Source organism: Panthera uncia, chromosome A2 (genome assembly GCF_023721935.1).
Source record: "Panthera uncia isolate 11264 chromosome A2, Puncia_PCG_1.0, whole genome shotgun sequence".
Classification (NCBI taxonomy): Eukaryota; Metazoa; Chordata; class Mammalia; order Carnivora; family Felidae; genus Panthera; species Panthera uncia.
The window spans coordinates 58,538,988-58,554,961 of record NC_064816.1 but is presented as its reverse complement, the minus strand read 5'-3'; the positions used below and the strand labels follow the sequence as shown (position 1 = coordinate 58,554,961).

Here is a 15,974-nt window from a genome sequence, read left to right as displayed (position 1 = left end):
GGCCGAGGCGCGGCGGCGGCGGCGGCGGCGGCCGAGAAGATGGCGGACGGCGACAGCGGCAGCGAACGCGGCGGCGGCGGCGGGCCCGGCGGCTTCCAGCCTGCGGCCCGCGGCGGCGAGCAGGAGACCCAGGAGCTGGCCTCAAAGCGGCTGGACATCCAGAACAAGCGCTTCTACTTGGACGTGAAGCAGAACGCCAAGGGCCGCTTCCTCAAGATCGCCGAGGTGGGCGCGGGAGGCTCCAAGAGCCGCCTCACGCTGTCTATGGCGGTGGCCGCCGAGTTCCGCGACTACCTGGGCGACTTCATCGAGCACTACGCGCAGCTGGGCCCCAGCAGCCCCGAGCAGGTGGCGGCGGCGGCGGCGGGCGCCGAGGAGGGCGGCGGACCGCGGCGCGCGCTCAAGAGCGAGTTCCTGGTGCGCGAGAACCGCAAGTACTACCTGGACCTCAAGGAGAACCAGCGCGGCCGCTTCCTGCGCATCCGCCAGACGGTCAACCGCGGCGGCGGCGGCCCCGGGCCTGGCGGCCTGCAGAGCGGCCAGACCATCGCGCTGCCCGCGCAGGGCCTCATCGAGTTCCGGGACGCGCTGGCCAAGCTCATCGACGACTACGGCGGCGACGACGACGAGCTGGCGGGCGGCGCGGGCGGCGGCGCGGGGGGTCCGGGCGGCGGCCTGTACGGCGAGCTCCCGGAGGGCACCTCCATCACGGTGGACTCCAAGCGCTTCTTCTTCGACGTGGGCTGCAACAAGTACGGCGTGTTCCTGCGTGTGAGCGAGGTGAAGCCGTCCTACCGCAACGCCATCACCGTCCCCTTCAAGGCTTGGGGCAAGTTCGGGGGCGCCTTTTGCCGGTATGCGGACGAGATGAAGGAGATCCAGGAGCGGCAGCGGGACAAGCTGTACGAGCGACGCGGCGGGGACGAGTCCGAGGGCGAGGAGGTGGACGAGGACTGACGCGAAGCGGGCTTCCTCCCGGATGGGCCCCCCGCCCCACCACCGTCCCCTTGGCCGGAGAGCCCCTTTCCCGCTCATCCCCAGGGAGCCAGTGGAGGCGGAGCCAGGGGCGGCCCCATCGGGAGAACACACAATGAAAAATAATAGTTAATTAAGAGAAATAACCACAAAAGAACAGTCGCGAACAATTAAAAGCAGCAAAGTTACAAGGAGCTGACAGCAATCTGCAAAAAGAGGACAACCTGAGCAAAATCGTTTCGGCTTCTGTTGTTTCCAGCTGAGGTTTCTGAACTCGCCAGGGTAGCCCTGGAGGGGTCAGAGCTTCATGTGCCCAGGCCGTTGATGACAGCTGAATTGGTGTCACGCCTGGGTGTCCTGGCCTGACCATCTCTCCAGACCTCACTGTCATGGTGTCAATCCCTTCACATTCACTGAAATCAGCATATTGGATCTGGGTCTTCATGGAATTCTTGAGAAGGGAGAGGCCTTTATCCGATTCTGAGAGTACAGGTTTCACGCAAAGGAACGCGGCTCCAAATAATCATGGACAGGGCAAAAGAGCAAATCAGGAAGCCACCAGGGAACGTAGAAACCCGTTGGGTTCTGTCTAAAATGGCTTTGCGTGGAACCTGGACCAGTGGCTGTCTCTTTGCGGAATTGTTTTTCTGGATGCAGATGGAGTCAGACGTCAGTCCTTCAACTAGAATCTGTTACTAAAGGATTTTAAAAGTTGGCAGAATTTCTCCAAAGATCAGAGCAGTTTTACACTGGGGATTGCTGAGGCAGACGCAGGAAGAAATCTGGCATCAAGCACAAGGAGGACGGAGCGGATGGGCTGCCGCTCACTTTAGTCCACTCCAGGTCTGCAGACACCGAGGTCCTTACCCAGAGATGGTTTAGGGGTGAATGAGAGCCAGGTGCCCATGGCTGCACCGTGCAAGGCCAGCGAATTATGGCTACTTCGGCTGTTTGGGCCACTGGTTGGCTGGATTTTAAACTGTAAAACTTGAAGATCCCTGCAAAAGGAACCGTGTGGCTACGAGCCTGAGCTTTAATGGAATGTACGTCCTCCCGGGAAAGTTGGGGATAACCAAAACTGAAGTCTTCATCTACCTTCAGTTGAATCTGTGGATTTGCTCAAACACTAAAGATCCTCAGGTCCAGAATTCCAGCATCATCTATTCTTTTAAAGTAGATTTGTAAGAACTTGATCCATTGTTTCAGTACCTCACAGTCGAAGTTGGCAAATGATGGATGAGTGATTCGAGCCGTGTGCCCTTCGGAAGCTGAAATCCATCTGCATGGGGATGAAGAACGTGAAAACGCTATGTCCTGGAAGCATTTTTATACCATCTTGAAATTTCCACAAACTGGCCCTTGGCCAGTTGACCCAGCTGTTTTCCAAGAATAAAAGTTGGGGTTTTCAAGGATCGCCTCTTCTATATTTTAAATGGATTTTCAGTAAAAATGATTTTTACTAATCAAGTTAATCCCACCCCATCAAAAGGTATTCCTAGAAGTGTTACAGACCTAGGTGACTTTGAATTGAACGGGAGCTAACGTTCTTTCCAAAGTTTGTAGGTCTTCCTGTGCGACACCTTCTCAACCGGGAGGCAGGTAACCCCCACCTCCACGATCTTAGTATTTTTTTTTTTTAACTGCATGCCTGCCCTTTATTTGAGCTGCCTTTTAATTTATTGCGTACCCTTTTTATTATCTTATTTTGGTATTATTCAATCTATACAATCTTTTTGTATTTATTGGGAAATAAGTGATCTACAGAAAGGTCGTTTTCACGCATTGTGGCCGAGAGGGAGAGCCAGAACTGTACATAAAATTAGGCTTTTTTAAAAATTAGACTGATTCAGAATACTGTCGATCTTAGATTTTTTTTTTTAAAGTGGAAGAGCCACAAACAATGGTGCCCTTTTCAGACTATTTCTCTACTCTCATCATCCACAGTAGACTTTTTAAACAGATTTTTTTTAAAGCTTTTCCTTTTTTTAAAAAAAACTTTCTCCGTTGCAAAGAATGTTTCCTAAATTGTATGGGAGCAATAGTATTTTTGATGTTTTAATGACATCCGTATACTTGTACTGTATTTTGTACTACAAGGCAGCTGTTTTCAATAATGTCCTGCTGTATTTACCTATGTGTTTTGAGTGTTTATTTCTTTGCTGCGGAGAACAAATCCCTGCATAGTTTTGGTAAGGGCGCCGAGAAGCTGGCATGAGGTTTGCAGAAACTGTTTTGGTTTCAGACTTCAAGGCAGCGATGGAAAGTAAGGTTGCAGCTCTCAGTTCATTGCTGTGACTTTTTCCTTTTCAAACCATGTACGATTCCCATGCAGACCGACGCGTCTGCTCGCTTCTGCGAGGGTTCCCGTCGCCCAGCTGCAGTGAGCCAGTTCAGTTCTGCAAGGGTGCAGTGCCTCTCCTTTCTAAGGGGCGGGTTGTCTTTTCTTTTCTTTTCGTTCGGCTGAATTGCAGTCCTAGCCTTGCCTTTCTATTCTGTAGAAACGACAGGGTCTTCGCAGTCCTTCACCAGTGGCTACTAAGCTATAATTAGCTGAATAGAAAGAATGTGGAAGTGGTCTGAGGCATATAGACTATATGCCAGGAGCACTACCATATACGGCATCAGCTTTGGTTACCAGAGAAATTTTCTTAGTCATTAGACCATGTAACAGTAATATATCATATGTAAATCTTTAGATATCAATTTGAGAATCCTCCAAAAACAGGAGCAAAGAATGCATAAGCTATGTGTTGGAAAAAGTAATTTATATTAAAATTTTGACCTGCCTATGTAAGATTAAGTGGTAAACGTCATAGTGGTGGGTTTTTAAGTCTTAGCCGATCTCAGAGGTTGGTTCCTCCTGCAAGGGTGGCTCGGGGCCTCCCTCCTCCCTGCAGGAAGGTTACAGGAGGGCGTTGATTAGCTGTGGCATTTCACCGACCCTCATTCCGCTCACTGATCTGGGGCAGTAGAAAGCCGAGAAGCACGGAGGCCATTCCTTTGATGTGCGGTGGGTCCGAAAAGGCCGTGTTTTGGAACTCGTTCATAAACCGTGCTCATTAAGGAAAATCTTGGTTGATTCTGGCCACCACATGGCCTTACAGATGGGGAGACACCCACTTTTTTTTATCTTGTGTTTCGTCGTCTCCTACGAACAGTGATTTTTAGGGCTCATTCTTTTTAACTTTGGCAAACATCCCAGCGAATCACATGTTCCAAATACTCCTGTTTCTGAGAAGCAGGGAACTAAAATCCCCTTTCAGACAATTGCTAAATCGTTTCTCAAACTACTGCTGTTAGAAACGCGAGAAGTCAAATTTTAGGCACAGGATCAAGAGAGCAAAAGTCTATGACGAGATCCTACGACTCCCTTTTGGTTTCTATCGTCCCTGCTGTCATTTCAAGCAGGACGGCCATCCTCGGCAGCACAGAAAGGCCCCCGTGCACGCGCTCTGCCCAGGGCGCAATGTCCATCGGCACAGCACCCCAGATCCAAGTGGAAACCAAACGGAAAACCCAGACACCCTATGTTGCTGCGGGAGGCATGTAGATGGTATAAGGGACTGTGGCCGCGGCGCACACGCGGCCACCTGTCAAGTCACTTTCCATAACTTTACTGCAAAACGATGGAGAAGCTTCGGGTGCGGGCAGCCCGTCGCCTCCCGCCGCCTCTGTTCCCTCCGTCGTTCTGCGGTAGACGCAGGTCTTTTAAGAGACGCGAGCTTCAGTTTTCTCAAAACAAAACAATTCTCCTGTCTTATCCGAAAATGCAGGGTTGTGGGCAAAAGAGGCTGGTTATAATAATGCCCTCATATTGAGTGGTGTGAAAACGGCTGCACACTGCAGGCACCGTGGTTGCCGAGGACACTTTGTTACGTGTGACCTTGACTGGCTCTACTGGAGGGTAGTGACCCACTCAAGGTGTGGCAAGGTAACCAATCGTTGGCGTCTGCCTTGCTGTGAGGTGGATGAGCTGGAGGAGAAGCTTGAGTGTGTAAGCCGTGCACATGAGTATTCTTCACTGTAAATTGTGTTTTCATTTTTAACCCAGTTGACGGTACTTTGTCCAATGCACAACTGATCTCTCAGTAGATATTCATTTGCAAATAGCGTGGCCTTGATCAGTGAGAGGGAAGGGGAGAAGTGACTCTGCGTGCGGGCAGGTAGTCCCTTTACCAGGGGGCCGCCTGCAACACGCTTAGTGGCGAATGCGCTTGCGGTTCGTCTCCTTTCTGACTGGGGAAAGTTCATGGTTTTGACCCTGGAGGTATGAATTCAATTGAGTTGTCTTCTATTTTTAGGAAGTATCAGAATTGCGCTGATAAGTAACAAAGTTGACTGCTTTGGTGTCCAATCTCAGGTTTTAGAATATATATAGTGGTGTGAAAACCCCACTGTTAACTCTTAAAGCAATTTTAATTTAATACACCCTAAGAGTCCCACGCATGAGGCCTGCTCAGAGAGTAAGACCTCACCCGTTTCGCTCCTGTTCCACTTTGTACTTCACTTGAGAAAGTGTCGATGATTTACATTGTATATTTCCATTGGAACCCCGACATATTTCTCAAAGCTAAAGCACTTTTTGATAATGAGATACATGGGATCTTTGTGTGATGTGGGTCACAGTTTCTCAGGCTCCCTTAGATAATCTGCTTATGAATATTGTTCTGTGTAAGAAGAGTGAAAATCTTAGCTGATGTTAGAAAGTTTGTATTCTTGATCCAGAATGCGTTTTGCTAGCTTCCAATGCGCGGGAGAGTAGACAATGCTGCGTTCACGAGGTAATACGTTACTTTCCCTTAAGCCTTAAGGTAACTTTTTGTTTTTTTTCCTGTCAACAACAGCACTGAAGTTCTAGTAAGTGAATGAGATGATCAGTTTCCAGGGTTGCTTTTAGAGTACTGTAAATCAGCTAGCTGTCTTCCTAAACAGTTACCATCCCCCTTCAGTAAACTGGATGGTGGGCGTGTGGGTGGGCTGGGGAGATCGTTTGTAGAAAAAAGAAAAGAAAAAAAGAACCACGTTTACCTTAAGAAAAATACAGACACAAAGTTAAAACCGTGCATGTCAGGGCCCTGTGTGAAATTCCAGACATATGTCATGTCCCCCGTGGTTAATCCAGAAAAGCAAACTCCTTGATTTTGAAGTCTGTGCCCATAAGTTTCCAGAATTCAAGCTCGGGAACGGTGGGCTCCCTTCCTGTATCTCTGTTCACTCAAGTCACTGTTCCCAGCTCTTGGGCTTAAAACGTTTTCATTACTGTTATTTTGCTAACTGTGGTCCAGTTGTCAGTATGGAAATTGGACTTGGGGAAAACAAAAAAAAAAAAACAATCCACTTGTACCATGAAGACTTACTGCTCTGGAGGTTTCCAGTTAACACCCGTTTCCCTGATCCAAGTAAGACTTTTATGAATGTATTCTGTATTTCCTGATGAAACAGGGAATATGCCATCGGTGTGATCACCCTTGCTCACCCCCTATCTCTTAGGTTTCATTTGAAAATCTGCCTCCTCCTTCCTCGGATTAGACATTCCGACTGGGACTGGGAAAGCTGGGTTCAGATGGCAGCAGACACCATATTGGTAGTTTCACCGCTCGGTGGGGCTTCTGATAACAGGAGGGCAGAGCTTTATTTGAAGCAAAAAAAAAAAAATTTTTTTCTCCCCCCGCCCCCCCTCTGAGGTGATTCTGACAAATGGTTTTTTGAAAGGGTCTGACTGTACTTGTGATTAGCATGAAGCTTTGAGTCTAGGAGCAGATGTCATTCCCTACATGTAACGTGTCCGCTGACGTAGATGAGGGGGAGGGTTGGTTCTGTGTTTAGGGGTGATGAATTGTGGGGCCACCGTATCCCGAGAGAGTGGTAGATCTATCCGTGCTCCTTGTGCACGAGCATACTGTAGGCGACACGAGCCTGTCTCTTTTTTTTCCTGCCTTCAGTAACTTCAACAGCTAACTCAAGAAAAGTGAGTTAGACTAGACCTCGTTTCCTATAGGCAGCTGTCCATCCCCAGCCTCACACTGTGCTGTAACATCAGGCGAGGTCAAAAGAACTCTGTTTGGAAACAGAATGGCAAGTAGTGTACATAACAGCCCCAGGGAGGGTCCCAAGAGAATTGAAAAAGAGGACTGTATCACTAAGCACACTTGTGTTGTAGGGATTGGTTACAATTTCATTGTAAACAGCTCGGATGTGGGGCACGCACCCTTTCCTCCCAGCCCACGTGTCTTCACATCCCAAAACTCTGGATTTCTAGAAATTAATAGGTGCAGCAAAAGTCCAAAAACTGAAGTTGAGTCAGTACAGAGCTTACTTGTAGAGTCTGTATTTTACACGTTGTGGTCGCAGGTGAGTCTATTTGGTTGTTTTTCAGTGATTATCAATATTTGAGTAATAACTAAGAATATCGGTGCATTTGAACAGTTAGTGGGGATTTACTCTTCCTTTTGCTCCTTCATGCAAGTGTTTTTCTAGGATCACTTCTAGAAGTCCATTTGTCTTCTGATAGGTCTCCAGGTAACACACTGTCCGTTCTGTAGGCACCTTCACTGCCAGTCATGATCACCAGGGGCTTCCTTAGACCCGAGTCTCCACTCCAAAGTTGGGACTGATGTCCTACCGGTAGAGAATCTGCAGAAGTTGTTGAAATGAGTTAAAACCAAATCTTGACAGCAAGAGACGGAGCTTCCCTGATCTAGACGGACATCTAGGTATTTTATTGGGGGGATGGCTCCGGTCTCTGTGTAAATACCCACATGCTTGTGCATTGTGCACCAAGTGTGTGTTCCTGTGTATGGATTTGTAGAACTGATTTCTGCTTCAAGAGAAGCCGCACCTTTAATTTTATAAGGTCCCCTCCACCTGTAACCCTATAAATATTTGTAAATAGAACACTAAAATCTGTAGCGTTAGGATCAGTTTGGGAATATCTGCTGAGAGACCAAAAAGTTCATTTTTTTAAGTACCTTGGTTAAAGAGTAAAGATTATTCCTCTTATTTTTCAAAAGAAGAATGCACTTTAACAAACAGCTGCACGGGCGATTCTGACAAACCCGTGGAGCACAGTGCGGTTCAGAAATCACACTTCCTGGAAACCGTTCAAAAGCAGAGTGTAGACGGGCTGCTGAGCTCACTGCCTGGAGACCGGCGACTCCGGTGCCAGTCGGTCTCCAGACAAGCAGGGCTGTTACAAAGGCGCAGCGAGAGCACAGCCAGAAGCTTCCGGCAGGCCTGTGACAGGCGGGTCCCGTATTTACCACTAACTAGCAAAACTGACAGAAAAGCAGAGAGAAAAAAAAGTGTAAGAATCCTTACTGCTGGTGTGCACTCCTTACAATAGCGGATTTTGCAAATGGAGTTTTACAGTCTATATTTAAAAATTGTATGTTTGTAACAAATAAAGTATGCAGAAAAGTGAATGACAGTCTTGTGCTGGTGTCTGATTTAAGGAATCAGGTGGGGAGCGGGAGGGAAAGACCACTGACCGTCCTTGGTCTCATAAGTGGGTCTGGAAACGGGCGCATTGCCACCCGAAATGACCTAAAAGCCAGTGCAGCTTGCATCCGGGAGGCGCTGGGGAGGCCCGAGCCCCTGGGTTGGCGGCGGGGCCCCCTCCTCGGTCAGCAGTCTGTGGCAAGCCAAGGCTGCAGATTAGTTTCCGCTTTGGTTCATATTCCAGACAGGCTACTACTTGCTTCCCCACCAGATTCCCAGTCCACCGGCTGCTGGGCCCTGTCCCTTCCAGTGGTGGCCAGCAGCTGCTCCCAGGTGTACCTCACTGTCCATCGTAGCTGAAGTTAGGGGGGGCGGGGAGCAGCCTTACCCCACCTTAAAGGAAAAAGACCAATGCTCAGTCCCTAGATCCCAGTCATGCTTCCTAAACCTTTGGTCTGAGGAAGCCCCTGTACACTTACCAGAGGCCCCCCCAGGAGCTTTTATCTGGGAGGCCTGGGTCAGCTGATACCCATCGTATTAGAAGTTGGATTCTCGTCCAGACAAAAGTAAAAGTACACATCCCACCGGCTGCCAGCAGCGGCGCCTCGAGAAAAGGCCAGCGGGTGACAAGGTGAGGCGGGTGAGCACCAGTGTGGCAGGGAAGTGGTCTTGACCCTGATGGCCGTCTTGTTGGATGTGAGGGATGGGGTCAAGGGACTAGCAGGGTGTGTCATCCCCTGGCGCCCCGGGGTTCATCCGGATGAGTTAGAGGCCCCGGCCACGAGATGGCCCCTGCACCCACCCACACAGTGTCCCTGGGACTTGAGTCCCTGGCCGTGCCCCGCGAGCCACAGAACCGCTGGGGGAGGAGAGCACTGATGCCCAGGCACCACCTGGGACCCCTGCATCAGAGTCTCGGGGACATGCACGTGGTGTTCTGTGAGCTTTGCTCTATCTCTGTAAGTGCCCCAAGGGCCCCTCCTGAGTCGGGGATGGGAGGCAGTGGCCTGCGGGATCGCGGGGCACAGAGAGAAGGTGGGTGAAGGGCCGGGAATGTCCGCTGCAGGAAAACAAAAGACACCCAGGATGGCGGAGGAGGTCCCAGACTGGCTTTACCCTGTGACCCTGTGCCTCGACTGCCCGCAGCTCCACCCACACCCGCTCGCAGCGTCCGCAGCCCTTCCCGGGGAGGCCGGGTCCCCCGCCTTTGCCCAGGGTCCCGGGCCACTTCCCAGGAGCTGCCGCAGGTGCAAGGCCGCACTCTGACCCCTCGGGGGCGCCTCCGCGGGCGCGCAGGTGCCGCCGCCGCCCCGCGAGCTGCTTTTCGGGAACCCTGAGCTGGCTTCTGTCCCTGCCTGTGTCACACACTAACAGTGTGGCCCTGGACAAGTATCGGACACAAACTCGAGGCCCCGCGACAGTCTGGTGTCCAGAGAAGCCCCCTGGCGGCCGCAGCCGGAATCTGTTGCGAGCAGATCTGTAGCGAGCCCCACTCGCTAAGCTAGCGCACCGGCTGCGGAGCACAAGGTCCGCGGCCCCCCTCCGGACCGGCAGCCAGAAGACTGGGGGGCTTCGGGAGACGTGGGGGAGCCAAGTCCCGCGCCCCGCTCTCCGGAGGCCAGGCCGCGAGGCCGCGCGGGGGCGCAGGAGCACCTCCCTCCTCGGGGACCAACCGCTCTACCTCAGATCCCCAGGCGCCTGTCCCCAGAGCCCAGCGGGGGCGGCAGAGGCGGGAAGCCGCTGGGAACCCACTCCGCCCGTCCTCCCGCGCCGCTCTTCGCGTCCTGGGTTCCGGGAGGGCGCGAGGGCACCTGCTCCGGGCCTCCGGCAGGTGGACCGGGTGCCGAGGCTCCTCGCCCGCGCTTCCCTCTTCGGAGGCGATGGAGGGGCGCCCCTGGGGGCCGAGCGCCCCAGTCTCCGCAGCTAGGAACCAGACATCAGCCAAAGCAGCCTTCACTCCTCGCAGGGGGCCGTATTCCCCACGCAGGAGGAAAGTTCGCGTAGACCTCGCCGGTGATCGGTGTACACCTCAGTGGGCCCAGGTACGGCCTCTAGGCTAGTCCGCGGCGGGAATGAGTCCACATCTACACCGGTTCTCTTCGCTGCTGCCCCACTCCCATGCCAGGAGCCCGCGCGTGCTCCACTGAGCCTTCCAGAACTTCGTAGGGCTCCTGCAGAAAGGCAGGCGGAGGTAGAAGGTCCAGGTCACACTCACCAATGCCTTCAGGGTACGGTATCTCAGAACAAAATTAAAATATTTCCCTAAAGTTAAAAAGAGAAAGGTGCCGATTTGGTTCATTTGTATCAGTGGCCAAGAAATAAAATGCTGTGGTCTTGGATCAGGCTCCCCACTCAACCGGGAGCAGCCGCAGCACCCTGTGTGAAAATCGGGTTTCCCTGGCGGGGACACAAATGGGCCCAGAGTCACACTGCAGGAGTGGACTGGGGCCAGACAGGTACTTCCTACCAACCCAGTGAGACGAGCTAGTGGACTTGAAAATAGCCCGTTTATGCTATTTTATGGTTTTTGCATCCTAGGTGTCAAACTAAGAAATAGCCAAGTTAAGTAAGAAAGGGCAGTGGTCTGTTACTTGGGTGTCCATCAGGATTCCCGGGGCTGCTCCACAAGCCAGAAGCTGGGGAGGATGGACTGAAGTTGTAGGAGAGGGCTTGGCCCCCACTGGGGCCTTTTCCCAGCTTCCCTACCTTCCTACTCCCCAGACTGCCAGGAAGCCCCCTGGACGGTCCCACCCTCAAAATTGCCCTGCCATTTGCCCATTTACTAAGCGCCTCTTCATCTGTGGGCATCTTTTTAGTGGTTATAACCTCTACACTTTCTTACACTTTGTTTTATTATAAACATTAATTCATACTCTGTTTGGCACATGTGAACAGTGGAGAATCACTGTAAAGAAACAGAAATGAAATGTTCTTTCTCCAAACCCACTTTTTTTTTTTTTTTATGTTTTTTTTTTTTTAATTTTTATTTTTGGGATAGAGAGAGACAGAGCATGAACGGGGGAGGGGCAGAGAGAGAGGGAGACACAGAATCGGAAACAGGCTCCAGGCTCCGAGCCATCAGCCCAGAGCCCGACGCGGGGCTCGAACTCACAGACCGCGAGATCGTGACCTGGCTGAAGTCGGACGCTTAACCAACTGCGCCACCCAGGCGCCCCATCTCCAAACCCACTTCTTAAAGGTCACTACTGTTAAAGAATATAGTACCTTTTGAAAAAACTTGATAATTTAAAAACTTTTTTGAAGTTTATTTATTTTGAGAGAGAGAAAGAGAGAGAGGGAGAGAGAGCACAGGCAAGCAGGGGAGGGGCAGAGAGCAAGGGAGAGAATCCCAAGCAGGCTTTGCGCTGTCAGCACAGAGCCCAATGTGGGGCTCCAACTCCTGAGCCGTGAGATCATGACCTGAGTTGACGTTGGACGCTCAACTGAGCCTCCCAGGCGCCCTAATTTTTTTTAAATCTCAGCAGTTAGGTGCCTACCACATTTATGTATATATTGAAAAAAGTGTTCAATGATAAAAAAAAATCCATGTTAGGTATGTGGAATTTGAGATACAAAACAGATGAACATAGGGGAAGGGAAGGAAAAATAAGATAAAAACAGGGAGACAAACAGTAAGAGACTCTTAAATACAGAGAACTGTTGCTGGGGGGAGGTGGGGGGGATAGGCTAGATGGGTGAGGTGCACCTGTTGGGATGAGCACTGGGTGTTGTGTGTAAGTGATGAATCACTGCATTCTATTCCTGCAATCGTTATTACACTACATGTCAACTAACTGGGATTTAAATTAACACATGTTATTATTACGTTGTGCTACCAAGCCAACAGCCCCCATGCAGAAATGGAATTGAAAACTAATGTTTCATTACTTTAGGCTTGATTCAGACTCAGGCAAATGCATCCTCCCTGGTGGTAAAACAAAACTTTTTGAGCCTCTGAAGTTGAGAGAAAAGTATCTCTATTTCGTGAACTCTGATAAATGGAGAGATTGCTGCATTTCTGATCCATTTCATATTTCCTTTCAGGCAAACAACTTGCCTTTCCAAGTAAGTCATTAAATGAAGGAATGCTCACCCTGGGGGATCTAGTTGCCCTTCGATTTTGATTTCGTGTTATGAGACTCTTGTTCAGTTTAGGAACATGAAAATTTTTTTTTTTTTGTTGTTGTTGTTGTTTTGTTTTTGTGTGTGTTTGTTTGTGTTTGTGTTTGATTCTGTGACATACAGTGTTTCCCCGACCGTAACAACAGGAAGCAAAGGTAGTTGCTTCCTACCTTTAAGCTTTGGCTTGGAGCTCAGAGCGAGCCTTGATGAATATATACATTGTGTCCCTAGAATGCACACACAGTTCAGAATACAAAGGCAGGCTCCCCACCCTCAAGAATAAATAATGCAAGAAGAACGCACGTTAGGTTCTCAGGAAGACAGGAAGACAGGCAGACGGCAGTCCTCCAAGGCCAGGAGAGCTGCTGTCAGCAATGTGGAATGTTCTAGTGTGGCAGCTGCTATTCCCTGGCTATGAAAACCCAGCTGGGGATATCACTCAGGCTAGTGACTCATCAGGGCAGGAGGGGTCTCATTTGTCTGCCCAGCTGACACCACACCTTTTGGGGGTGGGGGTGCTACAAACTTGCTTTGGATGTACGTGCTTCACTCTGCCAAACCCTCTGGCAGCTCAGGTGTTCTCTTGTGGATGGGACCCAGGATGAAACAAGTCTGTGGGGAACTCACTGCTGTGTTTCTGCACTGCACCTGCCAGTGAGCCTTTGGAGGCTACACTTGGCGGGAGCCAGCTCTTGCTTCCCCTAAAAGCTGTTCTCACCCACCCGCCAAGGGCCAGGGCCTGACATCGAATCGAGGGCGCATTCTAGAGCAGGGCTGTGGGCACGGTCATTCTTACAGTCATTAAGCCCACAGTGGACCTTGCCAAGCACCCGCCAAGGCCACACCCCAGGCCTTCCCAGGAGAATTTGGCTGTCCTTTCCAAGAGTGGCCAAAAGAAGATTTCTTTATAATATTTTGGAGAGTATCTCCATGTTACAGTGAATTTAAGATTCAACACAGGGGTAAAACTCCTGGAATCTGTGTAGTAATCATGTAATCATGAAGGCTTTCTACTCGAGAGGCTAAAACACGGTCATTTCCCTGACAACATTGGGGAAATGGATGTCTGGTATAGGAGGACCCTGTCCGTGTAAATGTATTGTTGACTCAAAAAATTACAATTTTGCGAAGAAGAGCCATTGTGTGGAGTCAGGTGTCCCAGGAAACAGACTTGGACGTGGGGATTTGCCTTCATGGGGTTCACTGTGGGTGGCTCCTGGTGACATTACTACGAGAAAATGAAGAAAGCATTAAATAGAATGGCGATGTTGAACAGCAATGCAGTTCAAGCGGGTCGGTGTCAATCACACAGCAGACTCTGAAATGGAAAGGCTCTTCAGAGTCCAGTCAGAGTAAGGCAAAAGAGCCGGGCACCATTACCCCACACCCACTGGTGGCTGGTGATTGGCTGCCCCCGAAGCACTGATCCCTGGGCCATGCTGTTCCCTCTGGCCAAGCACAATTCCCTAGAAGACTGCTGAGCAGCGACCAGTCAACACTCAGCTGCTGATGCAAAGGTGCCTCTGTGACTATGTGAGAAGCTTATTCTCAAATTGTAGGGCACACAGATCCCCTGGGGGGCCTGATGGGCCCACGCACAGTTTCCCACTCAGTGGGTGTGGGTTGGGCATCAGAACCTGCACTTGCAACAATTCCAGGTGACCCCAATGCTGCTGTGTAGGGACCACACTTTGAGAACCATATACTGTTACCTGACCAGGTTAAATCCTGCAGGTTGAATAACCCGACATGTGTGGTAGTTTATCACTTGTAGATGCTAATTCCTATGGTTCCCTGGTTAGGCTGGTCTTTGTGAGCCCATGCCACCTGCTCTGCAGCCCTGGTTCACTGGAAACCAGACTTGATTCGCTGACACACGTCCTTTATAAAATTGGTAATAGGCAGGTTTTCTTTTTATAAATGCGGGAAAGTTCCCACCCGATTTTCTTCTGTGGGCCTCAATCTCCATCTAGTTCTCTCGGCTCTAAACAGGATGCAGAGATGGGGAAGCGGATCACTACTGTTTGTGATGAGCGCCAGTGTCTGTCACCCTAACCTCACTGTCCTCCACTCTGAATCAAGGACTTGAGAGCCGAGGGGCGACGGAATGAACTGGCGGTTAAGGAAAGAAGTGACCCAAGTGACCGTGTATCGGACATGACCCCGTGCTAGGAACAGGACGCTTCCTCCTAGGTTGCTGAGTGAGCGCTCACCCCAACGCTGCGCGGTGGGCACTCTTGCGGGCAGATTTAATGACCACACAGGCGTGGGCATACGCGGTGCCCTGCGCGGACCACGCAGCCAGGGAGCGAGCGCTCGGGGTCAGGCGTCCCCACGGGTCGCACCGCCCGAGCCAGCGCTCGGAGCTGCGCGAGTTTGCGTTCCCCTCGTTCCCCCCGGCGTTGTTGGAAGGCCAGGGTCTGCAGATGAGCGCTGGGGGTGGGGGTGGGGGAACGGCCCAGATCTCAGTTGAGCTCGGAGAGCAAGGGAGTCACCGAGGGCGCAGGGAGAACCGGGGTCTGCAGGTGAGCGCTGGGGGTGGGCCGGGGGCGCGGGGAGGGCGCCCGGGCGCGGCGGGAACCTGCTCTGGAGCCAGACTCGGGGTTGCAGGGTGCCCTCCTCTCCGCCACCCCCGCCCGCACTGGGACCACCCGGACTTCACGAGGAAGCCCCCACGGGAATCTGTGGGGTCCCGGCCGGCGGTGCGGGCGCTCCCCCTCCCCTCCACTCGCCCCACGTCCCTGCCCTGCGCGCACGCACGAACCCCTGGCGGGAGCGCCGGGAAGAGGGCGCCTGCGGCTTCGGAGAGGGCGGCGAGGGGACAAAGGCTGATGCCGGACGCGGGAGAAGGAAAAGACAGGAACATCCCTGCGGGGCCCGTCCTGAGAAGGCCGACCGCTTCCCCTAGTCTCGGCGCTCAGACGCCCCTGAGAGCCACAGGCTCGCGAGAAGGCGCGCACGCAGGCGACGCCCACCGCTACTTCCGCCCAGAACGCAACTCAGAGACTACTCCCCGCAGAGAACGCGCGGGAAAGCGGCCACCACCTCCAGTCACCCCACACATTGGCTAACCCCGCTGTCGTTCCCGGCAACCCGCCTCCCCTGCTCGCGGGCAAGGTTCTCATTGGCTGAGTTCTGCCAGCCGTCCGTCCTCATTGGTCCGCCCCTCCATTCATCCGGCCCGAGCCTTGGAGACAGGCGGAGAGCGGCGCGTGGCCCCGTCCCCGCTCGCACGAAGGGCGGTCCTTGTCGGGGCTGGAGGCCCCGCCCCCGTGTGCCGTGTGCAAAAACAAACAGCCGTTAGGGAGGTGGTGCCGGGGGCGGGGCCGGACTAGAAGGGGGTGTGCGATTGGGCGGCCGCCGGGGTTCAAATTAGCAAGGCGAGCGGGGATTGGTCGGGGCGGCGCGAAGCGGGTCCCGGTTATTGTCCGGGCTCCGGC

The 15,974-nt window shown here is 52.1% G+C and overlaps 1 protein-coding gene across 1 annotated transcript; it reads left to right on the top strand.

Moving 5' to 3' along the window:
* Positions 1-16: 16 nt before the first annotated feature.
* On the top strand, positions 17-8,283 carry PURB (purine rich element binding protein B). Its single transcript, XM_049641186.1, has one exon. It carries the CDS (start codon positions 40-42, stop codon positions 955-957), a length of 918 nt encoding a protein of 305 aa, XP_049497143.1. The 5' UTR covers positions 17-39; the 3' UTR covers positions 958-8,283.
* The last annotated feature ends 7,691 nt before the right edge of the window (positions 8,284-15,974 follow it).